The sequence below is a fragment of the Leptodactylus fuscus genome, chromosome 1 (genome assembly GCF_031893055.1).
Source record: "Leptodactylus fuscus isolate aLepFus1 chromosome 1, aLepFus1.hap2, whole genome shotgun sequence".
NCBI lineage: Eukaryota > Metazoa > Chordata > Amphibia > Anura > Leptodactylidae > Leptodactylus > Leptodactylus fuscus.
The window spans coordinates 154,006,839-154,031,938 of record NC_134265.1 but is presented as its reverse complement, the minus strand read 5'-3'; the positions used below and the strand labels follow the sequence as shown (position 1 = coordinate 154,031,938).

Genomic DNA, 25,100 nt, shown 5'->3' with positions numbered 1-25,100 from the left:
GTAAAACCTGTAAAGATGGATATGAGAAATATTCTAATACATGTTAGAGCTGCTCCACATTATAAAGAGTTTCAACGGGAGGTTGAACATGCCTAAATTCCTATTTAGACAGGCAAACATCTGAATGTTATAGATACCAAACAGAGATGCATCTCCACTCAAAGCGAGAAATGCTCCATGAGGATTTCATTTTCAAAGGTACAGTATTTAACCACCGTGTCTAAATGTTTTCTGGGTCTATATTTGACATCTTAGACCAAGCTAGTAGGGTGATGGTCAGTCGGAAGGATCGACGTGATCTTTCACAAAAGTGCAAGCAGCAAAGGCTCCAGCGAGAATTGAACTCACGACCCCTGGTTTACAAGACCAGTGCTCTAACCACTGAGCTATGAAACCAAGACAAAAACTCATCTTCCTTTGGTTTACTTTTCCAAACCTCCTCCACAGTGAACTGGTGCATTACCAATTAGGTGCTCCGGCATGGGATAAGCATAAGTCAAAGACTCTATGAAATCTCAAGTGTAGAACTGATTGCGTGTTTATCGCTAGAGTGACAGAAGAAGGGAACAGGATACCAGTGGATTGGCAAGGAACATAACCCGACTACACGTCTTCATAAAACATCTTACGTTGTACATTACGCTATTCCACTTCACTCAGCATGTGAGATCCTGAGACTCGAAAAGTTCTGCTAGCTAATATTAGCATAAATCTATAGCTTAACAACCCTGGTGGTAGACTTGTATACAAGTTGAATCTTTCATCAACATTTTTCCTAACTATAGTCTTATTTGTAAAAATAGGCTATATTTGGCCCGTTTACATGGAGTCTATCAGCAGCAAATTGTTTACAAACCCCAACACAGTACCTTGTAGTGGTGTTTCTACACTTTCCAAATATGCCTCTGTTTTTCAACTTTGGTGCCCATCTTCATGTAAATGGCCATGTTAATTATATGCAAATGAGCAGAAAAATGCTTTGCTTTGCCCGGGAAACTAGAGCTGAGACTGAAGCCCATCAAGCTACGGCATACCCGCAAAGAACTAGTGCCTTCATTTTCATAGGAATAAAACAGCAAGTTCTATGAAATTTTGCTCCAGAACTCAGCAAGTGTCCTATGAGTAGAAACTCCACTACAAACTAATGTGGTTAACTAAATTTACTTATGACACACTCCATCTAACCATAACAGAGATCCTGTTCCTGAAACCAAAGTACCAAAGCGTGGGTAAGATTTAAGCTAACACAAAAGCTTCAGCGAGAGTCGAACTCGCGACCCCTGGTTTACGAGACCAGTGCTCTAACCTCTGAGCTATGAAGCCTTCCTAGACCTATGTGTATATCGATATGTCGGAGCAAAGCTTTGTTTTAGAGCTCTAGAAGCTCTTTGGTGGTGTTTGTATTGATGACGGTAAAATACTTCATGGTAAAAGCACATGGAAACAGTTGAAAAATCTTCCTTTAGCAATGAATTTGACATTGCCATAGAAGAAGATCAATTTGCTAGGTACATGAAGGCTTATTCTTACCCGACCAGAGTAATAATTATTGCGTAAGACTTGTAAAACCTGTAAAGATGGATATGAGAAATATTCTAATACATGTTAGAGCTGCTCCACATTATAAAGAGTTTCAACGGGAGGTTGAACATGCCTAAATTCCTATTTAGACAGGCAAACATCTGAATGTTATAGATACCAAACAGAGATGCATCTCCACTCAAAGCGAGAAATGCTCCATGAGGATTTCATTTTCAAAGGTACAGTATTTAACCACCGTGTCTAAATGTTTTCTGGGTCTATATTTGACATCTTAGACCAAGCTAGTAGGGTGATGGTCAGTCGGAAGGATCGACGTGATCTTTCACAAAAGTGCGAGCAGCAAAGGCTCCAGCGAGAATTGAACTCGCGACCCCTGGTTTACAAGACCAGTGCTCTAACCACTGAGCTATGAAGCCAAGACAAAAACTCCACTTCCTTTGGTTTACTTTTCCAAACCTCCTCCACAGTGAACTGGTGCATTACCAATTAGGTGCTCCGGCATGGGATAAGCATAAGTCAAAGACTCTATGAAATCTCAAGTGTAGAACTGATTGCGTGTTTATCGCTAGAGTGACAGAAGAAGGGAACAGGATACCAGTGGATTGGCAAGGAACATAACCCGACTACACGTCTTCATAAAACATCTTACGTTGTACATTACGCTATTCCACTTCACTCAGCATGTGAGATCCTGAGACTCGAAAAGTTCTGCTAGCTAATATTAGCATAAATCTATAGCTTAACAACCCTGGTGGTAGACTTGTATACAAGTTGAATCTTTCATCAACATTTTTCCTAACTATAGTCTTATTTGTAAAAATAGGCTATATTTGGCCCGTTTACATGGAGTCTATCAGCAGCAAATTGTTTACAAACCCCAACACAGTACCTTGTAGTGGTGTTTCTACACTTTCCAAATATGCCTCTGTTTTTCAACTTTGGTGCCCATCTTCATGTAAATGGCCATGTTAATTATATGCAAATGAGCAGAAAAATGCTTTGCTTTGCCCGGGAAACTAGAGCTGAGACTGAAGCCCATCAAGCTACGGCATACCCGCAAAGAACTAGTGCCTTCATTTTCATAGGAATAAAACAGCAAGTTCTATGAAATTTTGCTCCAGAACTCAGCAAGTGTCCTATGAGTAGAAACTCCACTACAAACTAATGTGGTTAACTAAATTTACTTATGACACACTCCATCTAACCATAACAGAGATCCTGTTCCTGAAACCAAAGTACCAAAGCGTGGGTAAGATTTAAGCTAACACAAAAGCTTCAGCGAGAGTCGAACTCGCGACCCCTGGTTTACGAGACCAGTGCTCTAACCTCTGAGCTATGAAGCCTTCCTAGACCTATGTGTATATCGATATGTCGGAGCAAAGCTTTGTTTTAGAGCTCTAGAAGCTCTTTGGTGGTGTTTGTATTGATGACGGTAAAATACTTCATGGTAAAAGCACATGGAAACAGTTGAAAAATCTTCCTTTAGCAATGAATTTGACATTGCCATAGAAGAAGATCAATTTGCTAGGTACATGAAGGCTTATTCTTACCCGACCAGAGTAATAATTATTGCGTAAGACTTGTAAAACCTGTAAAGATGGATATGAGAAATATTCTAATACATGTTAGAGCTGCTCCACATTATAAAGAGTTTCAACGGGAGGTTGAACATGCCTAAATTCCTATTTAGACAGGCAAACATCTGAATGTTATAGATACCAAACAGAGATGCATCTCCACTCAAAGCGAGAAATGCTCCATGAGGATTTCATTTTCAAAGGTACAGTATTTAACCACCGTGTCTAAATGTTTTCTGGGTCTATATTTGACATCTTAGACCAAGCTAGTAGGGTGATGGTCAGTCGGAAGGATCGACGTGATCTTTCACAAAAGTGCGAGCAGCAAAGGCTCCAGCGAGAATTGAACTCGCGACCCCTGGTTTACAAGACCAGTGTTCTAACCACTGAGCTATGAAGCCAAGACAAAAACTCCACTTCCTTTGGTTTACTTTTCCAAACCTCCTCCACAGTGAACTGGTGCATTACCAATTAGGTGCTCCGGCATGGGATAAGCATAAGTCAAAGACTCTATGAAATCTCAAGTGTAGAACTGATTGCGTGTTTATCGCTAGAGTGACAGAAGAAGGGAACAGGATACCAGTGGATTGGCAAGGAACATAACCCGACTACACGTCTTCATAAAAAATCTTACGTTGTACATTACGCTATTCCACTTCACTCAGCATGTGAGATCCTGAGACTCGAAAAGTTCTGCTAGCTAATATTAGCATAAATCTATAGCTTAACAACCCTGGTGGTAGACTTGTATACAAGTTGAATCTTTCATCATTATTTATCCTAACTATAGTCTTATTTGTAAAAATAGGCTATATTTGGCCCGTTTACATGGAGTCTATCAGCAGCAAATTGTTTACAAACCCCAACACAGTACCTTGTAGTGGTGTTTCTACACTTTCCAAATATGCCTCTGTTTTTCAACTTTGGTGCCCATCTTCATGTAAATGGCCATGTTAATTATATGCAAATGAGGAGAAAAATGCTTTGCTTTGCCCGGGAAACTAGAGCTGAGACTGAAGCCCATCAAGCTACGGCATACCCGCAAAGAACTAGTGCCTTCATTTTCATAGGAATAAAACAGCAAGTTCTATGAAATTTTGCTCCAGAACTCAGCAAGGGTCCTATGAGTGGAAACTCCACTACAAACTAATGTGCTTAACTAAATTTACTTATGACACACTCCATCTAACCATAACAGAGATCCTGTTCCTGAAACCAAAGTACCAAAGCGTGGGTAAGATTTAAGCTAACACAAAGGCTTCAGCGAGAATCGAACTCGCGACCCCTGGTTTACGAGACCAGTGCTCTAACCTCTGAGCTATGAAGCCTTCCTAGACCTATGTGTATATCGATATGTCGGAGCAAAGCTTTGTTTTAGAGCTCTAGAAGCTCTTTGGTGGTGTTTGTATTGATGACGGTAAAATACTTCATGGTAAAAGCACATGGAAACAGTTGAAAAATCTTCCTTTAGCAATGAATTTGACATTGCCATAGAAGAAGATCAATTTGCTAGGTACATGAAGGCTTATTCTTACCCGACCAGAGTAATAATTATTGCGTAAGACTTGTAAAACCTGTAAAGATGGATATGAGAAATATTCTAATACATGTTAGAGCTGCTCCACATTATAAAGAGTTTCAACGGGAGGTTGAACATGCCTAAATTCCTATTTAGACAGGCAAACATCTGAATGTTATAGATACCAAACAGAGATGCATCTCCACTCAAAGCGAGAAATGCTCCATGAGGATTTCATTTTCAAAGGTACAGTATTTAACCACCGTGTCTAAATGTTTTCTGGGTCTATATTTGACATCTTAGACCAAGCTAGTAGGGTGATGGTCAGTCGGAAGGATCGACGTGATCTTTCACAAAAGTGCGAGCAGCAAAGGCTCCAGCGAGAATTGAACTCGCGACCCCTGGTTAACAAGACCATTGCTCTAACCACTGAGATATGAAGCCAAGACAAAAACTCTCCTTCCTTTGATTTACTTTTCCAAACCTCCTCCACAGTGAACTGGTGCATTACCAATTAGGTGCTCCGGCATGGGATAAGCATAAGTCAAAGACTCTATGAAATCTCAAGTGTAGAACTGATTGCGTGTTTATCGCTAGAGTGACAGAAGAAGGGAACAGGATACCAGTGGATTGGCAAGGAACATAACCCGACTACACGTCTTCATAAAACATCTTACGTTGTACATTACGCTATTCCACTTCACTCAGCATGTGAGATCCTGAGACTCGAAAAGTTCTGCTAGCTAATATTAGCATAAATCTATAGCTTAACAACCCTGGTGGTAGACTTGTATACAAGTTGAATCTTTCATCAACATTTTTCCTAACAATAGTCTTATTTGTAAAAATAGGCTATATTTGGCCCGTTTACATGGAGTCTATCAGCAGCAAATTGTTTACAAACCCCAACACAGTACCTTGTAGTGGTGTTTCTACACTTTCCAAATATGCCTCTGTTTTTCAACTTTGGTGCCCATCTTCATGTAAATGGCCATGTTAATTATATGCAAATGAGGAGAAAAATGCTTTGCTTTGCCCGGGAAACTAGAGCTGAGACTGAAGCCCATCAAGCTACGGCATACCCGCAAAGAACTAGTGCCTTCATTTTCATAGGAATAAAACAGCAATTTCTATGAAATTTTGCTCCAGAACTCAGCAAGGGTCCTATGAGTGGAAACTCCACTATAAACTAATGTGCTTAACTAAATTTACTTATGACACACTCCATCTAACCATAACAGAGATCCTGTTCCTGAAACCAAAGTACCAAAGCGTGGGTAAGATTTAAGCTAACACAAAGGCTTCAGCGAGAGTCGAACTCGCGACCCCTGGTTTACGAGACCAGTGCTCTAACCTCTGAGCTATGAAGCCTTCCTAGACCTATGTGTATATCGATATGTCGGAGCAAAGCTTTGTTTTAGAGCTCTAGAAGCTCTTTGGTGGTGTTTGTATTGATGACGGTAAAATACTTCATGGTAAAAGCACATGGAAACAGTTGAAAAATTTTCCTTTAGCAATGAATTTGACATTGCCATAGAAGAAGATCAATTTGCTAGGTACATGAAGGCTTATTCTTACCCGACCAGAGTAATAATTATTGCGTAAGACTTGTAAAACCTGTAAAGATGGATATGAGAAATATTCTAATACATGTTAGAGCTGCTCCACATTATAAAGAGTTTCAACGGGAGGTTGAACATGCCTAAATTCCTATTTAGACAGGCAAACATCTGAATGTTATAGATACCAAACAGAGATGCATCTCCACTCAAAGCGAGAAATGCTCCATGAGGATTTCATTTTCAAAGGTACAGTATTTAACCACCGTGTCTAAATGTTTTCTGGGTCTATATTTGACATCTTAGACCAAGCTAGTAGGGTGATGGTCAGTCGGAAGGATCGACGTGATCTTTCACAAAAGTGCGAGCAGCAAAGGCTCCAGCGAGAATTGAACTCGCGACCCCTGGTTTACAAGACCAGTGCTCTAACCACTGAGCTATGAAGCCAAGACAAAAACTCGCCTTCCTTTGGTTTACTTTTCCAAACCTCCTCCACAGTGAACTGGTGCATTACCAATTAGGTGCTCCGGCATGGGATAAGCATAAGTCAAAGACTCTATGAAATCTCAAGTGTAGAACTGATTGCGTGTTTATCGCTAGAGTGACAGAAGAAGGGAACAGGATACCAGTGGATTGGCAAGGAACATAACCCGACTACACGTCTTCATAAAACATCTTACGTTGTACATTACGCTATTCCACTTCACTCGGCATGTGAGATCCTGAGACTCGAAAAGTTCTGCTTGCTAATATTAGCATAAATCTATAGCTTAACAACCCTGGTGGTAGACTTGTATACAAGTTGAATCTTTCATCAACATTTTTCCTAACTATAGTCTTATTTGTAAAAATAGGCTATATTTGGCCCGTTTACATGGAGTCTATCAGCAGCAAATTGTTTACAAACCCCAACACAGTACCTTGTAGTGGTGTTTCTACACTTTCCAAATATGCCTCTGTTTTTCAACTTTGGTGCCCATCTTCATGTAAATGGCCATGTTAATTATATGCAAATGAGGAGAAAAATGCTTTGCTTTGCCCGGGAAACTAGAGCTGAGACTGAAGCCCATCAAGCTACGGCATACCCGCAAAGAACTAGTGCCTTCATTTTCATAGGAATAAAACAGCAATTTCTATGAAATTTTGCTCCAGAACTCAGCAAGGGTCCTATGAGTGGAAACTCCACTACAAACTAATGTGCTTAACTAAATTTACTTATGACACACTCCATCTAACCATAACAGAGATCCTGTTCCTGAAACCAAAGTACCAAAGCGTGGGTAAGATTTAAGCTAACACAAAGGCTTCAGCGAGAGTCGAACTCGCGACCCCTGGTTTACGAGACCAGTGCTCTAACCTCTGAGCTATGAAGCCTTCCTAGACCTATGTGTATATCGATATGTCGGAGCAAAACTTTGTTTTAGAGCTCTAGAAGCTCTTTGGTGGTGTTTGTATTGATGACGGTAAAATACTTCATGGTAAAAGCACATGGAAACAGTTGAAAAATCTTCCTTTAGCAATGAATTTGACATTGCCATAGAAGAAGATCAATTTGCTAGGTACATGAAGGCTTATTCTTACCCGACCAGAGTAATAATTATTGCGTAAGACTTGTAAAACCTGTAAAGATGGATATGAGAAATATTCTAATACATGTTAGAGCTCCTCCACATTATAAAGAGTTTCAACGGGAGGTTGAACATGCCTAAATTCCTATTTAGACAGGCAAACATCTGAATGTTATAGATACCAAACAGAGATGCATCTCCACTCAAAGCGAGAAATGCTCCATGAGGATTTCATTTTCAAAGGTACAGTATTTAACCACCGTGTCTAAATGTTTTCTGGGTCTATATTTGACATCTTAGACCAAGCTAGTAGGGTGATGGTCAGTCGGAAGGATCGACGTGATCTTTCACAAAAGTGCGAGCAGCAAAGGCTCCAGCGAGAATTGAACTCGCGACCCCTGGTTTACAAGACCAGTGCTCTAACCACTGAGATATGAAGCCAAGACAAAAACTCGCCTTCCTTTGGTTTACTTTTCCAAACCTCCTCCACAGTGAACTGGTGCATTACCAATTAGGTGCTCCAGCATGGGATAAGCATAAGTCAAAGACTCTATGAAATCTCAATTGTAGAACTGATTGCGTGTTTATCGCTAGAGTGACAGAAGAAGGGAACAGGATACCAGTGGATTGGCAAGGAACATAACCCGACTACACGTCTTCATAAAACATCTTACGTTGTACATTACGCTATTCCACTTCACTCAGCATGTGAGATCCTGAGACTCGAAAAGTTCTGCTAGCTAATATTAGCATAAATCTATAGCTTAACAACCCTGGTGGTAGACTTGTATACAAGTTGAATCTTTCATCAACATTTTTCCTAACTATAGTCTTATTTGTAAAAATAGGCTATATTTGGCCCGTTTACATGGAGTCTATCAGCAGCAAATTGTTTACAAACCCCAACACAGTACCTTGTAGTGGTGTTTCTACACTTTCCAAATATGCCTCTGTTTTTCAACTTTGGTGCCCATCTTCATGTAAATGGCCATGTTAATTATATGCAAATGAGGAGAAAAATGCTTTGCTTTGCCCGGGAAACTAGAGCTGAGACTGAAGCCCATCAAGCTACGGCATACCCGCAAAGAACTAGTGCCTTCATTTTCATAGGAATAAAACAGCAATTTCTATGAAATTTTGCTCCAGAACTCAGCAAGGGTCCTATGAGTGGAAACTCCATTACAAACTAATGTGGTTAATTACATTTACTTATGACACACTCCATCTAACCATAACAGAGATCCTGTTCCTGAAACCAAAGTACCAAAGCGTGGGTAAGATTTAAGCTAACACAAAGGATTCAGCAAGAGTCAAACTCGCGACCCCTGGTTTACGAGACCAGTGCTCTAACCTCTGAGCTATGAAGCCTTCCTAGACCTATGTGTATATCGATATGTCGGAGCAAAGCTTGGTTTTAGAGCTCTAGAAGCTCTTTGGTGGTGTTTGTATTGATGACGGTAAAATACTTCATGATAAAAGCACATGGAAACAGTTGAAAAATCTTCCTTTAGCAATGAATTTGACATTGCCATAGAAGAAGATCAATTTGCTAGGTACATGAAGGCTTATTCTTACCCGACCAGAGTAATAATTATTGCGTAAGACTTGCAAAACCTGTAAAGATGGATATGAGAAATATTCTAATACATGTTAGAGCTGCTCCACATTATAAAGAGTTTCAATGGGAGGTTGAACATGTCTAAATTCCTATTTAGACAGGCAAACATCTGAATGTTATAGATACCAAACAGAGATGCATCTCCACTCAAAGCGAGAAATGCTCCATGAGGATTTCATTTTCAAAGGTACAGTATTTAACCACCGTGTCTAAATGTTTTCTGGGTCTATATTTGACATCTTAGACCAAGCTAGTAGGGTGATGGTCAGTCGGAAGGATCGACGTGATCTTTCACAAAAGTGCGAGCAGCAAAGGCTCCAGCGAGAATTGAACTCGCGACCCCTGGTTTACAAGACCAGTGCTCTAACCACTGAGCTATGAAGCCAAGACAAAAACTCCCCTTCCTTTGGTTTACTTTTCCAAACCTCCTCCACAGTGAACTGGTGCATTACCAATTAGGTGCTCCGGCATGGGATAAGCATAAGTCAAAGACTCTATGAAATCTCAAGTGTAGAACTGATTGCGTGTTTATCGCTAGAGTGACAGAAGAAGGGAACAGGATACCAGTGGATTGGCAAGGAACATAACCCGACTACACGTCTTCATAAAACATCTTACGTTGTACATTACGCTATTCCACTTCACTCGGCATGTGAGATCCTGAGACTCGAAAAGTTCTGCTAGCTAATATTAGCATAAATCTATAGCTTAACAACCCTGGTGGTAGACTTGTATACAAGTTGAATCTTTCATCAACATTTTTCCTAACTATAGTCTTATTTGTAAAAATAGGCTATATTTGGCCCGTTTACATGGAGTCTATCAGCAGCAAATTGTTTACAAACCCCAACACAGTACCTTGTAGTGGTGTTTCTACACTTTCCAAATATGCCTCTATTTTTCAACTTTGGTGCCCATCTTCATGTAAATGGCCATGTTAATTATATGCAAATGAGGAGAAAAATGCTTTGCTTTGCCCAGGAAACTAGAGCTGAGACTGAAGCCCATCAAGCTACGGCATACCCGCAAAGAACTAGTGCCTTCATTTTCATAGGAATAAAACAGCAATTTCTATGAAATTTTGCTCCAGAACTCAGCAAGGGTCCTATGAGTGGAAACTCCACTACAAACTAATGTGGTTAACTAAATTTACTTATGACACACTCCATCTAACCATAACAGAGATCCTGTTCCTGAAACCAAAGTAACAAAGCGTGGGTAAGATTTAAGCTAACACAAAGGCTTCAGCGAGAGTCGAACTCGCGACCCCTGGTTTACGAGACCAGTGCTCTAACCTCTGAGCTATGAAGCCTTCCTAGACCGATGTGTATATCGATATGTCGGAGCAAAGCTTTGTTTTAGAGCTCTAGAAGCTCTTTGGTGGTGTTTGTATTGATGACGGTAAAATACTTCATGGTAAAAGCACATGGAAACAGTTGAAAAATCTTCCTTTAGCAATGAATTTGACATTGCCATAGAAGAAGATCAATTTGCTAGGTACATGAAGGCTTATTCTTACCCGACTAGAGTAATAATTATTGCGTAAGACTTGTAAAACCTGTAAAGATGGATATGAGAAATATTCTAATACATGTTAGAGCTGCTCCACATTATAAAGAGTTTCAACGGGAGGTTGAACATGCCTAAATTCCTATTTAGACAGGCAAACATCTGAATGTTATAGATACCAAACAGAGATGCATCTCCACTCAAAGCGAGAAATGCTCCATGAGGATTTCATTTTCAAAGGTACAGTATTTAACCACCGTGTCTAAATGTTTTCTGGGTCTATATTTGACATCTTAGACCAAGCTAGTAGGGTGATGGTCAGTCGGAAGGATCGACGTGATCTTTCACAAAAGTGCGAGCAGCAAAGGCTCCAGCGAGAATTGAACTCGCGACCCCTGGTTTACAAGACCAGTGCTCTAACCACTGAGCTATGAAGCCAAGACAAAAACTCTTCTTCCTTTGGTTTACTTTTCCAAACCTCCTCCACAGTGAACTGGTGCATTACCAATTAGGTGCTCCGGCATGGGATAAGCATAAGTCAAAGACTCTATGAAATCTCAAGTGTAGAACTGATTGCGTGTTTATCGCTAGAGTGACAGAAGAAGGGAACAGGATACCAGTGGATTGGCAAGGAACATAACCCGACTACACGTCTTCATAAAACATCTTACGTTGTACATTACGCTATTCCACTTCACTCAGCATGTGAGATCCTGAGACTCGAAAAGTTCTGCTAGCTAATATTAGCATAAATCTATAGCTTAACAACCCTGGTGGTAGACTTGTATACAAGTTGAATCTTTCATCATTATTTATCCTAACTATAGTCTTATTTGTAAAAATAGGCTATATTTGGCCCGTTTACATGGAGTCTATCAGCAGCAAATTGTTTACAAACCCCAACACAGTACCTTGTAGTGGTGTTTCTACACTTTCCAAATATGCCTCTGTTTTTCAACTTTGGTGCCCATCTTCATGTAAATGGCCATGTTAATTATATGCAAATGAGGAGAAAAATGCTTTGCTTTGCCCGGGAAACTAGAGCTGAGACTGAAGCCCATCAAGCTACGGCATACCCGCAAAGAACTAGTGCCTTCATTTTCATAGGAATAAAACAGCAATTTCTATGAAATTTTGCTCCAGAACTCAGCAAGGGTCCTATGAGTGGAAACTCCACTACAAACTAATGTGCTTAACTAAATTTACTTATGACACACTCCATCTAACCATAACAGAGATCCTGTTCCTGAAACCAAAGTACCAAAGCGTGGGTAAGATTTAAGCTAACACAAAGGCTTCAGCGAGAGTCGAACTCGCGACCCCTGGTTTACGAGACCAGTGCTCTAACCTCTGAGCTATGAAGCCTTCCTAGACCTATGTGTATATCGATATGTCGGAGCAAAGCTTTGTTTTAGAGCTCTAGAAGCTCTTTGGTGGTGTTTGTATTGATGACGGTAAAATACTTCATGGTAAAAGCACATGGAAACAGTTGAAAAATCTTCCTTTAGCAATGAATTTGACATTGCCATAGAAGAAGATCAATTTGCTAGGTACATGAAGGCTTATTCTTACCCGACCAGAGTAATAATTATTGCGTAAGACTTGTAAAACCTGTAAAGATGGATATGAGAAATATTCTAATACATGTTAGAGCTCCTCCACATTATAAAGAGTTTCAACGGGAGGTTGAACATGCCTAAATTCCTATTTAGACAGGCAAACATCTGAATGTTATAGATACCAAACAGAGATGCATCTCCACTCAAAGCGAGAAATGCTCCATGAGGATTTCATTTTCAAAGGTACAGTATTTAACCACCGTGTCTAAATGTTTTCTGGGTCTATATTTGACATCTTAGACCAAGCTAGTAAGGTGATGGTCAGTCGGAAGGATCGACGTGATCTTTCACAAAAGTGCGAGCAGCAAAGGCTCCAGCGAGAATTGAACTCGCGACCCCTGGTTTACAAGACCAGTGCTCTAACCACTGAGATATGAAGCCAAGACAAAAACTCGCCTTCCTTTGGTTTACTTTTCCAAACCTCCTCCACAGTGAACTGGTGCATTACCAATTAGGTGCTCCAGCATGGGATAAGCATAAGTCAAAGACTCTATGAAATCTCAATTGTAGAACTGATTGCGTGTTTATCGCTAGAGTGACAGAAGAAGGGAACAGGATACCAGTGGATTGGCAAGGAACATAACCCGACTACACGTCTTCATAAAACATCTTACGTTGTACATTACGCTATTCCACTTCACTCAGCATGTGAGATCCTGAGACTCGAAAAGTTCTGCTAGCTAATATTAGCATAAATCTATAGCTTAACAACCCTGGTGGTAGACTTGTATACAAGTTGAATCTTTCATCAACATTTTTCCTAACTATAGTCTTATTTGTAAAAATAGGCTATATTTGGCCTGTTTACATGGAGTCTATCAGCAGCAAATTGTTTACAAACCCCAACACAGTACCTTGTAGTGGTGTTTCTACACTTTCCAAATATGCCTCTGTTTTTCAACTTTGGTGCCCATCTTCATGTAAATGGCCATGTTAATTATATGCAAATGAGGAGAAAAATGCTTTGCTTTGCCCGGGAAACTAGAGCTGAGACTGAAGCCCATCAAGCTACGGCATACCCGCAAAGAACTAGTGCCTTCATTTTCATAGGAATAAAACAGCAATTTCTATGAAATTTTGCTCCAGAACTCAGCAAGGGTCCTATGAGTGGAAACTCCATTACAAACTAATGTGGTTAATTACATTTACTTATGACACACTCCATCTAACCATAACAGAGATCCTGTTCCTGAAACCAAAGTACCAAAGCGTGGGTAAGATTTAAGCTAACACAAAGGATTCAGCAAGAGTCAAACTCGCGACCCCTGGTTTACGAGACCAGTGCTCTAACCTCTGAGCTATGAAGCCTTCCTAGACCTATGTGTATATCGATATGTCGGAGCAAAGCTTGGTTTTAGAGCTCTAGAAGCTCTTTGGTGGTGTTTGTATTGATGACGGTAAAATACTTCATGATAAAAGCACATGGAAACAGTTGAAAAATCTTCCTTTAGCAATGAATTTGACATTGCCATAGAAGAAGATCAATTTGCTAGGTACATGAAGGCTTATTCTTACCCGACCAGAGTAATAATTATTGCGTAAGACTTGCAAAACCTGTAAAGATGGATATGAGAAATATTCTAATACATGTTAGAGCTGCTCCACATTATAAAGAGTTTCAATGGGAGGTTGAACATGTCTAAATTCCTATTTAGACAGGCAAACATCTGAATGTTATAGATACCAAACAGAGATGCATCTCCACTCAAAGCGAGAAATGCTCCATGAGGATTTCATTTTCAAAGGTACAGTATTTAACCACCGTGTCTAAATGTTTTCTGGGTCTATATTTGACATCTTAGACCAAGCTAGTAGGGTGATGGTCAGTCGGAAGGATCGACGTGATCTTTCACAAAAGTGCGAGCAGCAAAGGCTCCAGCGAGAATTGAACTCGCGACCCCTGGTTTACAAGACCAGTGCTCTAACCACTGAGCTATGAAGCCAAGACAAAAACTCCCCTTCCTTTGGTTTACTTTTCCAAACCTCCTCCACAGTGAACTGGTGCATTACCAATTAGGTGCTCCGGCATGGGATAAGCATAAGTCAAAGACTCTATGAAATCTCAAGTGTAGAACTGATTGCGTGTTTATCGCTAGAGTGACAGAAGAAGGGAACAGGATACCAGTGGATTGGCAAGGAACATAACCCGACTACACGTCTTCATAAAACATCTTACGTTGTACATTACGCTATTCCACTTCACTCGGCATGTGAGATCCTGAGACTCGAAAAGTTCTGCTAGCTAATATTAGCATAAATCTATAGCTTAACAACCCTGGTGGTAGACTTGTATACAAGTTGAATCTTTCATCAACATTTTTCCTAACTATAGTCTTATTTGTAAAAATAGGCTATATTTGGCCCGTTTACATGGAGTCTATCAGCAGCAAATTGTTTACAAACCCCAACACAGTACCTTGTAGTGGTGTTTCTACACTTTCCAAATATGCCTCTATTTTTCAACTTTGGTGCCCATCTTCATGTAAATGGCCATGTTAATTATATGCAAATGAGGAGAAAAATGCTTTGCTTTGCCCAGGAAACTAGAGCTGAGACTGAAGCCCATCAAGCTACGGCATACCCGCAAAGAACTAGTGCCTTCATTTTCATAGGAATAAAACAGCAATTTCTATGAAATTTTGCTCCAGAACTCAGCAAGGGTCCTATGAGTGGAAACTCCACTACAAACTAATGTGGTTAACTAAATTTACTTATGACACACTCCATCTAACCATAACAGAGATCCTGTTCCTGAAACCAAAGTAACAAAGCGTGGGTAAGATTTAAGCTAACACAAAGGCTTCAGCGAGAGTCGAACTCGCGACCCCTGGTTTACGAGACCAGTGCTCTAACCTCTGAGCTATGAAGCCTTCCTAGACCGATGTGTATATCGATATGTCGGAGCAAAGCTTTGTTTTAGAGCTCTAGAAGCTCTTTGGTGGTGTTTGTATTGATGACGGTAAAATACTTCATGGTAAAAGCACATGGAAACAGTTGAAAAATCTTCCTTTAGCAATGAATTTGACATTGCCATAGAAGAAGATCAATTTGCTAGGTACATGAAGGCTTATTCTTACCCGACTAGAGTAATAATTATTGCGTAAGACTTGTAAAACCTGTAAAGATGGATATGAGAAATATTCTAATACATGTTAGAGCTGCTCCACATTATAAAGAGTTTCAACGGGAGGTTGAACATGCCTAAATTCCTATTTAGACAGGCAAACATCTGAATGTTATAGATACCAAACAGAGATGCATCTCCACTCAAAGCGAGAAATGCTCCATGAGGATTTCATTTTCAAAGGTACAGTATTTAACCACCGTGTCTAAATGTTTTCTGGGTCTATATTTGACATCTTAGACCAAGCTAGTAGGGTGATGGTCAGTCGGAAGGATCGACGTGATCTTTCACAAAAGTGCGAGCAGCAAAGGCTCCAGCGAGAATTGAACTCGCGACCCCTGGTTTACAAGACCAGTGCTCTAACCACTGAGCTATGAAGCCAAGACAAAAACTCTTCTTCCTTTGGTTTACTTTTCCAAACCTCCTCCACAGTGAACTGGTGCATTACCAATTAGGTGCTCCGGCATGGGATAAGCATAAGTCAAAGACTCTATGAAATCTCAAGTGTAGAACTGATTGCGTGTTTATCGCTAGAGTGACAGAAGAAGGGAACAGGATACCAGTGGATTGGCAAGGAACATAACCCGACTACACGTCTTCATAAAACATCTTACGTTGTACATTACGCTATTCCACTTCACTCAGCATGTGAGATCCTGAGACTCGAAAAGTTCTGCTAGCTAATATTAGCATAAATCTATAGCTTAACAACCCTGGTGGTAGACTTGTATACAAGTTGAATCTTTCATCATTATTTATCCTAACTATAGTCTTATTTGTAAAAATAGGCTATATTTGGCCCGTTTACATGGAGTCTATCAGCAGCAAATTGTTTACAAACCCCAACACAGTACCTTGTAGTGGTGTTTCTACACTTTCCAAATATGCCTCTGTTTTTCAACTTTGGTGCCCATCTTCATGTAAATGGCCATGTTAATTATATGCAAATGAGGAGAAAAATGCTTTGCTTTGCCCGGGAAACTAGAGCTGAGACTGAAGCCCATCAAGCTACGGCATACCCGCAAAGAACTAGTGCCTTCATTTTCATAGGAATAAAACAGCAATTTCTATGAAATTTTGCTCCAGAACTCAGCAAGGGTCCTATGAGTGGAAACTCCACTACAAACTAATGTGCTTAACTAAATTTACTTATGACACACTCCATCTAACCATAACAGAGATCCTGTTCCTGAAACCAAAGTACCAAAGCGTGGGTAAGATTTAAGCTAACACAAAGGCTTCAGCGAGAGTCGAACTCGCGACCCCTGGTTTACGAGACCAGTGCTCTAACCTCTGAGCTATGAAGCCTTCCTAGACCTATGTGTATATCGATATGTCGGAGCAAAGCTTTGTTTTAGAGCTCTAGAAGCTCTTTGGTGGTGTTTGTATTGATGACGGTAAAATACTTCATGGTAAAAGCACATGGAAACAGTTGAAAAATCTTCCTTTAGCAATGAATTTGACATTGCCATAGAAGAAGATCAATTTGCTAGGTACATGAAGGCTTATTCTTACCCGACCAGAGTAATAATTATTGCGTAAGACTTGTAAAACCTGTAAAGATGGATATGAGAAATATTCTAATACATGTTAGAGCTCCTCCACATTATAAAGAGTTTCAACGGGAGGTTGAACATGCCTAAATTCCTATTTAGACAGGCAAACATCTGAATGTTATAGATACCAAACAGAGATGCATCTCCACTCAAAGCGAGAAATGCTCCATGAGGATTTCATTTTCAAAGGTACAGTATTTAACCACCGTGTCTAAATGTTTTCTGGGTCTATATTTGACATCTTAGACCAAGCTAGTAAGGTGATGGTCAGTCGGAAGGATCGACGTGATCTTTCACAAAAGTGCGAGCAGCAAAGGCTCCAGCGAGAATTGAACTCGCGACCCCTGGTTTACAAGACCAGTGCTCTAACCACTGAGATATGAAGCCAAGACAAAAACTCGCCTTCCTTTGGTTTACTTTTCCAAACCTCCTCCACAGTGAACTGGTGCATTACCAATTAGGTGCTCCAGCATGGGATAAGCATAAGTCAAAGACTCTATGAAATCTCAATTGTAGAACTGATTGCGTGTTTATCGCTAGAGTGACAGAAGAAGGGAACAGGATACCAGTGGATTGGCAAGGAACATAACCCGACTACACGTCTTCATAAAACATCTTACGTTGTACATTACGCTATTCCACTTCACTCAGCATGTGAGATCCTGAGACTCGAAAAGTTCTGCTAGCTAATATTAGCATAAATCTATAGCTTAACAACCCTGGTGGTAGACTTGTATACAAGTTGAATCTTTCATCAACATTTTTCCTAACTATAGTCTTATTTGTAAAAATAGGCTATATTTGGCCTGTTTACATGGAGTCTATCAGCAGCAAATTGTTTACAAACCCCAACACAGTACCTTGTAGTGGTGTTTCTACACTTTCCAAATATGCCTCTGTTTTTCAACTTTGGTGCCCATCTTCATGTAAATGGCCATGTTAATTATATGCAAATGAGGAGAAAAATGCTTTGCTTTGCCCGGGAAACTAGAGCTGAGACTGAAGCCCATCAAGCTACGGCATACCCGCAAAGAACTAGTGCCTTCATTTTCATAGGAATAAAACAGCAATTTCTATGAAATTTTGCTCCAGAACTCAGCAAGGGTCCTATGAGTGGAAACTCCATTACAAACTAATGTGGTTAATTACATTTACTTATGACACACTCCATCTAACCATAACAGAGATCCTGTTCCTGAAACCAAAGTACCAAAGCGTGGGTAAGATTTAAGCTAACACAAAGGATTCAGCAAGAGTCAAACTCGCGACCCCTGGTTTACGAGACCAGTGCTCTAACCTCTGAGCTATGAAGCCTTCCTAGACCTATGTGTATATCGATATGTCGGAGCAAAGCTTGGTTTTAGAGCTCTAGAAGCTCTTTGGTGGTGTTTGTATTGATGACGGTAAAATACTTCATGATAAAAGCACATGGAAACAGTTGAAAAATCTTCCTTTAGCAATGAATTTGACATTGCCATAGAAGAAGATCAATTTGCTAGGTACATGAAGGCTTATTCTTACCCGACCAGAGTAATAATTATTGCGTAAGACTTGCAAAACCTGTAAAGATGGATATGAGAAATATTCTAATACATGTTAGAGCTGCTCCACATTATAAAGAGTTTCAATGGGAGGTTGAACATGTCTAAATTCCTATTTAGACAGGCAAACATCTGAATGTTATAGATACCAAACAGAGATGCATCTCCACTCAAAGCGAGAAATGCTCCATGAGGATTTCATTTTCAAAGGTACAGTATTTAACCACCGTGTCTAAATGTTTTCTGGGTCTATATTTGACATCTTAGACCAAGCTAGTAGGGTGATGGTCAGTCGGAAGGATCGACGTGATCTTTCACAAAAGTGCGAGCAGCAAAGGCTCCAGCGAGAATTGAACTCGCGACCCCTGGTTTACAAGACCAGTGCTCTAACCACTGAGCTATGAAGCCAAGACAAAAACTCCCCTTCCTTTGGTTTACTTTTCCAAACCTCCTCCACAGTGAACTGGTGCATTACCAATTAGGTGCTCCGGCATGGGATAAGCATAAGTCAAAGACTCTATGAAATCTCAAGTGTAGAACTGATTGCGTGTTTATCGCTAGAGTGACAGAAGAAGGGAACAGGATACCAGTGGATTGGCAAGGAACATAACCCGACTACACGTCTTCATAAAACATCTTACGTTGTACATTACGCTATTCCACTTCACTCGGCATGTGAGATCCTGAGACTCGAAAAGTTCTGCTAGCTAATATTAGCATAAATCTATAGCTTAACAACCCTGGTGGTAGACTTGTATACAAGTTGAATCTTTCATCAACATTTTTCCTAACTATAGTCTTATTTGTAAAAATAGGCTATATTTGGCCCGTTTACATGGAGTCTATCAGCAGCAAATTGTTTACAAACCCCAACACAGTACCTTGTAGTGGTGTTTCTACACTTTCCAAATATGCCTCTATTTTTCAACTTTGGTGCCCATCTTCATGTAAATGGCCATGTTAATTATATGCAAATGAGGAGAAAAATGCTTTGCTTTGCCCAGGAAACTAGAGCTGAGACTGAAGCCCATCAAGCTACGGCATACCCGCAAAGAACTAGTGCCTTCATTTTCATAGGAATAAAACAGCAATTTCTATGAAATTTTGCTCCAGAACTCAGCAAGGGTCCTATGAGTGGAAACTCCACTACAAACTAATGTGGTTAACTAAATTTACTTATGACACACTCCATCTAACCATAACAGAGATCCTGTTCCTGAAACCAAAGTAACAAAGCGTGGGTAAGATTTAAGCTAACACAAAGGCTTCAGCGAGAGTCGAACTCGCGACCCCTGGTTTACGAGACCAGTGCTCTAACCTCTGAGCTATGAAGCCTTCCTAGACCGATGTGTATATCGGTATGTCGGAGCAAAGCTTTGTTTTAGAGCTCTAGAAGCTCTTTGGTGGTGTTTGTATTGATGACGGTAAAATACTTCATGGTAAAAGCACATGGAAACAGTTGAAAAATCTTCCTTTAGCAATGAATTTGACATTGCCATAGAAGAAGATCAATTTGCTAGGTACATGAAGGCTTATTCTTACCCGACTAGAGTAATAATTATTGCGTAAGACTTGTAAAACCTGTAAAGATGGATATGAGAAATATTCTAATACATGTTAGAGCTGCTCCACATTATAAAGAGTTTCAACGGGAGGTTGAACATGCCTAAATTCCTATTTAGACAGGCAAACATCTGAATGTTATAGATACCAAACAGAGATGCATCTCCACTCAAAGCGAGAAATGCTCCATGAGGATTTCATTTTCAAAGGTACAGTATTTAACCACCGTGTCTAAATGTTTTCTGGGTCTATATTTGACATCTTAGACCAAGCTAGTAGGGTGATGGTCAGTCGGAAGGATCGACGTGATCTTTCACAAAAGTGCGAGCAGCAAAGGCTCCAGCGAGAATTGAACTCGCGACCCCTGGTTTACAAGACCAGTGCTCTAACCACTGAGCTATGAAGCCAAGACAAAAACTCTTCTTCCTTTGGTTTACTTTTCCAAACCTCCTCCACAGTGAACTGGTGCATTACCAATTAGGTGCTCCGGCATGGGATAAGCATAAGTCAAAGACTCTATGAAATCTCAAGTGTAGAACTGATTGCGTGTTTATCGCTAGAGTGACAGAAGAAGGGAACAGGATACCAGTGGATTGGCAAGGAACATAACCCGACTACACGTCTTCATAAAACATCTTACGTTGTACATTACGCTATTCCACTTCACTCAGCATGTGAGATCCTGAGACTCGAAAAGTTCTGCTAGCTAATATTAGCATAAATCTATAGCTTAACAACCCTGGTGGTAGACTTGTATACAAGTTGAATCTTTCATCATTATTTATCCTAACTATAGTCTTATTTGTAAAAATAGGCTATATTTGGCCCGTTTACATGGAGTCTATCAGCAGCAAATTGTTTACAAACCCCAACACAGTACCTTGTAGTGGTGTTTCTACACTTCTTCATATAAATATTTAATAAATATTTTTATAATTCAACCTTCTCCTTGCCACTCATGTATTTTTTTAAATGTAGTTAGTGAGGCTACAATCTACATTTTTTCCTATCATTATACATTTTTGGAATAGGGGACATCCATGGGGAGATCATACAAACTCCTTGCAGATGTTCTTTTTTGCCCTTGGTGGGATTTGAACAATGGGCCATCTGCGCTGCAATGTTGCAGTGCTAACCACTGAGCCACCGTGTGGCCCCTGCCTTTCATTTTTTTATATTGTATTTTGTAGCAGAGGACATATGTAATTCATCCTTACTACTAATGATGATGATCTTGTATGTAATCTTGCTGCCCATGGCAGAGTGTAATAGAACCATAGTAATGAGTAGAGTGGTATCCTTCAATAGGCTCTCAGCTGTCATGGCAAGTAGAACATCTTCAGAGGGTGGTGGTTGTTAAAATATGGTGCATCCATGGGGTCTGCGCACCTATGATGCCACGGTTGCATTTATTTGCAACTTCTAAAGTGTTAACGGTAGTATAATACAGCCGGTATCCCCCGTCTATGAAGAGGGCTCAGCTCAGGGGTGCCGAGGGTGCAGACGCATCGGGCCCCAGGAGCCTTAGGGGGCCCATCAGTGGTGTAACTATCGGGGTAGCAGGGGTAGCGGCTGCCACAGGGCCCAAGACATTAAGGGCTGGCGACAACAGCTACTTTTTTTTTTTTAGAATTACTCCAGATAGTAACGAGACCTATTTACCTACAGATCCTAACAGGGGTCAGGATTGGTAAGTGTCGCCGCGGGCCCCACAATCACTATTATTATACTTGGGGGGTCTTTTCAAACCCTGGGTATAATGATTGGAAGCCCAGGAGAGGTAAGGGAACATTAAAAAAAAACACTATTACTTACCTCTCCGCACTTCAGGCAGGCTTTGGGCCCCAATGAGAAAACTCATTTACACAAAGAAAAAAGAAGTTATTTCTAAGGATCAGCGTCACGGATCAGAATGATAAGTCTGTTTGCTGTCAGACTATGAGAGAGACATATGTGACTGAGTTTCCTACTACCCAATAACACTAGTGCTGGCAGTGTGCATCTGGGGTGCATGACCTCTTTTGGGGTGTGAAGGGTGAGTGTAAGATTGAGTGAGTGGAGTGAACTATCCCCTGACAGTCACATTCACGTAACATCTTAGGATGGTCCGTATATGACACTATGTATTATCACGGCCCTGGAATGGGGCCAAATCTGGAGGCATGGAGCGTACGCATGAAATATGAAAAGGGGCAAGCTAATGTATTGCCTGGACATGGTGCCCATAACAACTGCCCTTTTTGCCTTCACACCCATCTGCCTCTGGTATGAAGTGATCAGTCTTTAGTTTAGAATAGGATACAGTTTGCCCGCCTGCCGCTATATACTGAGGTATATGATAAAAGGTCATGGCACTTTGGTGTAGTATCTTACAGGGGAGCAGCTCCTTCTCTCTCCACTCCCTCCTTGAACCAGTGCCAGGATATGTGAAACTGAAGCTCAGCGCCCTCCTACTATTCACTGGAGTTATTTTAGAACTTCTATGTCGTATGGTCGTATGGAAAGAAGAGAGTGGAGAGGGGAAGGGGGCTGGCAGAGAGAGGGCAGGAAGTAAGGCATGGGGGCAGCAGGGGCAGCCCTAGTCTGTGTGCTGTGCCTATAGCCTAAATGGATGCCATGTAGCGGCTCTGCCAGACCAGCTGCACGAGTTATTCGGCTGTTTGTGCGATCAGGTTTCTCCCTCCCCTCGGCCACTGCTGCCATCCCCTCTCCAGCCATGTCTCTCCCGGTGCTACTTCCTGGCTCTTGTTGTCCCATGGCCGGCCACTCTTCTTCCATGGGCAGTGCCGCACCTGTTTCTTCTCCAGGCGGAGAGCCCTGCCAGCAGCGGGCACGCAGAGGCCGCGGGGCGCTGCAGCCCCCTCGATGTTCCGCTGCTCTGAGCCTGTGCCCCCCTCCTCCACCGTCCTCTGTGTCCAGCCGGCGCCGGGCTTCCCCTGGGCTGATCCTGCCTGGGAGACCGCTGCTGTCCCTGGGACTGCTACAGCTTATTCTGGGATGCTGCACGGTGGCTCTCAGCTTTGGGGCTCTGTCACTCAGCAAGAGTCCCCAGATCAGGAGTTCATGTCCATTCTGGGCAGGATCATCGGTGAGTAACCTGCTGCATGCTTGTCCTGGGAACCTCTCAAATATCGCACTTGTCCTCAAAGGTCTGCATTGTCTCTGCGTTTTCCGTACAAACTTCACAGTTCTCTTTTCTAGACAGTTAGCCATACATTGCAAATGTTTCTGCAGATTAAAATCATTATTTTAATTGTGAAAATGCATTTGTCATAACCCTTTCACTGTCCCAGTGTGCCCTAGAAGAAGCTACAGATACCCCATAGATATGACAACTGTGTATCAGGGACTGATCCCTCCATAACTGCGTGTGCCCACCATAAATACCATGCCAACTGTGTATCAGCCACTGATCCCCCCATAACTGTGTGTGCCCACCATAAATATCATGTAACTGTGTGTGCCCACCATAAATACCATGACAACTGTGTATCAGCCACTGAGCCCCCCATAACTGTGTGTGCCCACCATAAATATCATGTAACTGTGTGTGCCCACCATAAATACCATGACAACTGTGTATCAGCCACTGATCCCCCCATAACTGTGTGTGCCCACCATAAATACCATGACAACTTTGTATCAGCCACTGATCCCCCCATAACTGTGTGTACCCACCATAAATACCATGACAACTTTGTATCAGCCACTGATCCCCCCATAACTGTGTGTACCCACCATAAATACCATGACAACTTTGTATCAGCCACTGATCCCCCCATAACTGTGTGTACTCACCATAAATACCATGACAACTGTGTATCAGCAACTGATCCCCCCCATAATTGTGTGCCCACCATAAATACCATGACAACTGTGTATGAGCCACTGATCTCCTTATAACTGTTTGTCCACCGTAAATACTGTGACAACTGTGTATCAGCCATTGATCCCCCCATAATTGTGTGTGCCTGTCATAAATACTATGACAACTGTGTATCAGCCACAGAAACCCCATAGCAGTGTACATCAGGCAAAAATGCCCACTATATCAGTGTATACAACACAGTCGCCAACAAAATCTCAGGACATTTTAACCCTGGCCTACCCAAGATCACCTTCTTTCTGCCTCCATCACTCCCCATAGTACTCAGAGTCTGCATGGAGTCCTCACATTTATGGAGCTATAGGTACTCACAGTGGCACCACATTATGGAAGGGATTCTCCACCAGAGACACAAACTCACTCAGAATATAGCTCTTTGCAGCCACCAAAGATAATAATATTGGGAATTCACACTGACCTCCTATGGCATTTAGTTTGTACAGGTGTGTGGAAGTAAGGACAATTTAAAGGGATTATCCATGGAAAAAAAATGTACATGCAGTGTATTCACTGCATTAGATGATCTTGCTTACCAATATATATGCTGCTTCCTTGTTGCGCCAATTTTGAGAATTTTGTAGCGCTGCCAAAAGTCTTCTAGTTTGGCTCCCCTAATAATGCTCTGACTATGCATCATGTGACTAAACCTACTTTCCTCTGACGACAAGCAGTAAGAGTAGAGCAAGGTCAGTCACGTGATCCAGAGTCAGAGTGATATCAGAGGAGCTGAATTAACAGACTTCTAATCCCCAGGAAGTTCTATGAAATGCTCAGAATTTGGGAGCATCATGTACAGTATATTGGTATGATCATCTATTGTTGTTAATACACTGCACGTATGTTTTATTCCCTTAAATATTGAGCAACTTTCTTATAGTTAGTCATAGGCATTTTGTTTGGGGTCTCATTTGTTCATTCT

General features: G+C 41.1%; 2 protein-coding genes and 27 non-coding genes across 29 annotated transcripts in view; 1 reads left to right on the top strand and 28 right to left on the bottom strand.

Moving 5' to 3' along the window:
- APBA1 (amyloid beta precursor protein binding family A member 1) overlaps positions 1–25,100 on the bottom strand; it is a 567,069-nt gene that overhangs the window by 331,878 nt on the left and 210,091 nt on the right. The window lies entirely within an intron of this gene.
- TRNAT-UGU (transfer RNA threonine (anticodon UGU)) lies at positions 324–396 on the bottom strand. The gene has a single exon. It is a non-coding gene; the product is annotated as a tRNA-Thr (tRNA).
- Positions 1,251–1,323, bottom strand: TRNAT-CGU (transfer RNA threonine (anticodon CGU)). Its single transcript has one exon. It is a non-coding gene; the product is annotated as a tRNA-Thr (tRNA).
- On the bottom strand, positions 1,886–1,958 carry TRNAT-UGU (transfer RNA threonine (anticodon UGU)). The gene has a single exon. It is a non-coding gene; the product is annotated as a tRNA-Thr (tRNA).
- On the bottom strand, positions 2,813–2,885 carry TRNAT-CGU (transfer RNA threonine (anticodon CGU)). Its single transcript has one exon. It is a non-coding gene; the product is annotated as a tRNA-Thr (tRNA).
- Positions 3,448–3,520, bottom strand: TRNAT-UGU (transfer RNA threonine (anticodon UGU)). Its single transcript has one exon. It is a non-coding gene; the product is annotated as a tRNA-Thr (tRNA).
- TRNAT-CGU (transfer RNA threonine (anticodon CGU)) lies at positions 4,375–4,447 on the bottom strand. The gene has a single exon. It is a non-coding gene; the product is annotated as a tRNA-Thr (tRNA).
- TRNAT-UGU (transfer RNA threonine (anticodon UGU)) lies at positions 5,010–5,082 on the bottom strand. Its single transcript has one exon. It is a non-coding gene; the product is annotated as a tRNA-Thr (tRNA).
- On the bottom strand, positions 5,937–6,009 carry TRNAT-CGU (transfer RNA threonine (anticodon CGU)). Its single transcript has one exon. It is a non-coding gene; the product is annotated as a tRNA-Thr (tRNA).
- On the bottom strand, positions 6,572–6,644 carry TRNAT-UGU (transfer RNA threonine (anticodon UGU)). Its single transcript has one exon. It is a non-coding gene; the product is annotated as a tRNA-Thr (tRNA).
- Positions 7,499–7,571, bottom strand: TRNAT-CGU (transfer RNA threonine (anticodon CGU)). Its single transcript has one exon. It is a non-coding gene; the product is annotated as a tRNA-Thr (tRNA).
- On the bottom strand, positions 8,134–8,206 carry TRNAT-UGU (transfer RNA threonine (anticodon UGU)). Its single transcript has one exon. It is a non-coding gene; the product is annotated as a tRNA-Thr (tRNA).
- On the bottom strand, positions 9,061–9,133 carry TRNAT-CGU (transfer RNA threonine (anticodon CGU)). Its single transcript has one exon. It is a non-coding gene; the product is annotated as a tRNA-Thr (tRNA).
- TRNAT-UGU (transfer RNA threonine (anticodon UGU)) lies at positions 9,696–9,768 on the bottom strand. The gene has a single exon. It is a non-coding gene; the product is annotated as a tRNA-Thr (tRNA).
- On the bottom strand, positions 10,623–10,695 carry TRNAT-CGU (transfer RNA threonine (anticodon CGU)). Its single transcript has one exon. It is a non-coding gene; the product is annotated as a tRNA-Thr (tRNA).
- Positions 11,258–11,330, bottom strand: TRNAT-UGU (transfer RNA threonine (anticodon UGU)). Its single transcript has one exon. It is a non-coding gene; the product is annotated as a tRNA-Thr (tRNA).
- TRNAT-CGU (transfer RNA threonine (anticodon CGU)) lies at positions 12,185–12,257 on the bottom strand. Its single transcript has one exon. It is a non-coding gene; the product is annotated as a tRNA-Thr (tRNA).
- TRNAT-UGU (transfer RNA threonine (anticodon UGU)) lies at positions 12,820–12,892 on the bottom strand. Its single transcript has one exon. It is a non-coding gene; the product is annotated as a tRNA-Thr (tRNA).
- Positions 13,747–13,819, bottom strand: TRNAT-CGU (transfer RNA threonine (anticodon CGU)). Its single transcript has one exon. It is a non-coding gene; the product is annotated as a tRNA-Thr (tRNA).
- TRNAT-UGU (transfer RNA threonine (anticodon UGU)) lies at positions 14,382–14,454 on the bottom strand. Its single transcript has one exon. It is a non-coding gene; the product is annotated as a tRNA-Thr (tRNA).
- Positions 15,309–15,381, bottom strand: TRNAT-CGU (transfer RNA threonine (anticodon CGU)). The gene has a single exon. It is a non-coding gene; the product is annotated as a tRNA-Thr (tRNA).
- TRNAT-UGU (transfer RNA threonine (anticodon UGU)) lies at positions 15,944–16,016 on the bottom strand. Its single transcript has one exon. It is a non-coding gene; the product is annotated as a tRNA-Thr (tRNA).
- TRNAT-CGU (transfer RNA threonine (anticodon CGU)) lies at positions 16,871–16,943 on the bottom strand. Its single transcript has one exon. It is a non-coding gene; the product is annotated as a tRNA-Thr (tRNA).
- TRNAT-UGU (transfer RNA threonine (anticodon UGU)) lies at positions 17,506–17,578 on the bottom strand. The gene has a single exon. It is a non-coding gene; the product is annotated as a tRNA-Thr (tRNA).
- TRNAT-CGU (transfer RNA threonine (anticodon CGU)) lies at positions 18,433–18,505 on the bottom strand. The gene has a single exon. It is a non-coding gene; the product is annotated as a tRNA-Thr (tRNA).
- TRNAT-UGU (transfer RNA threonine (anticodon UGU)) lies at positions 19,068–19,140 on the bottom strand. The gene has a single exon. It is a non-coding gene; the product is annotated as a tRNA-Thr (tRNA).
- Positions 19,995–20,067, bottom strand: TRNAT-CGU (transfer RNA threonine (anticodon CGU)). Its single transcript has one exon. It is a non-coding gene; the product is annotated as a tRNA-Thr (tRNA).
- On the bottom strand, positions 20,630–20,702 carry TRNAT-UGU (transfer RNA threonine (anticodon UGU)). Its single transcript has one exon. It is a non-coding gene; the product is annotated as a tRNA-Thr (tRNA).
- The window catches only part of ENTREP1 (endosomal transmembrane epsin interactor 1), a 51,158-nt gene continuing 48,848 nt past the window's right edge, over positions 22,791–25,100 (top strand). The window contains exon 1 of the mRNA XM_075278328.1: positions 22,791–23,383. Within this exon, the coding sequence (XP_075134429.1) occupies positions 22,907–23,383 (477 nt within the window). The 5' untranslated portion in view covers positions 22,791–22,906. The remainder of the gene's footprint in view (positions 23,384–25,100) is intronic.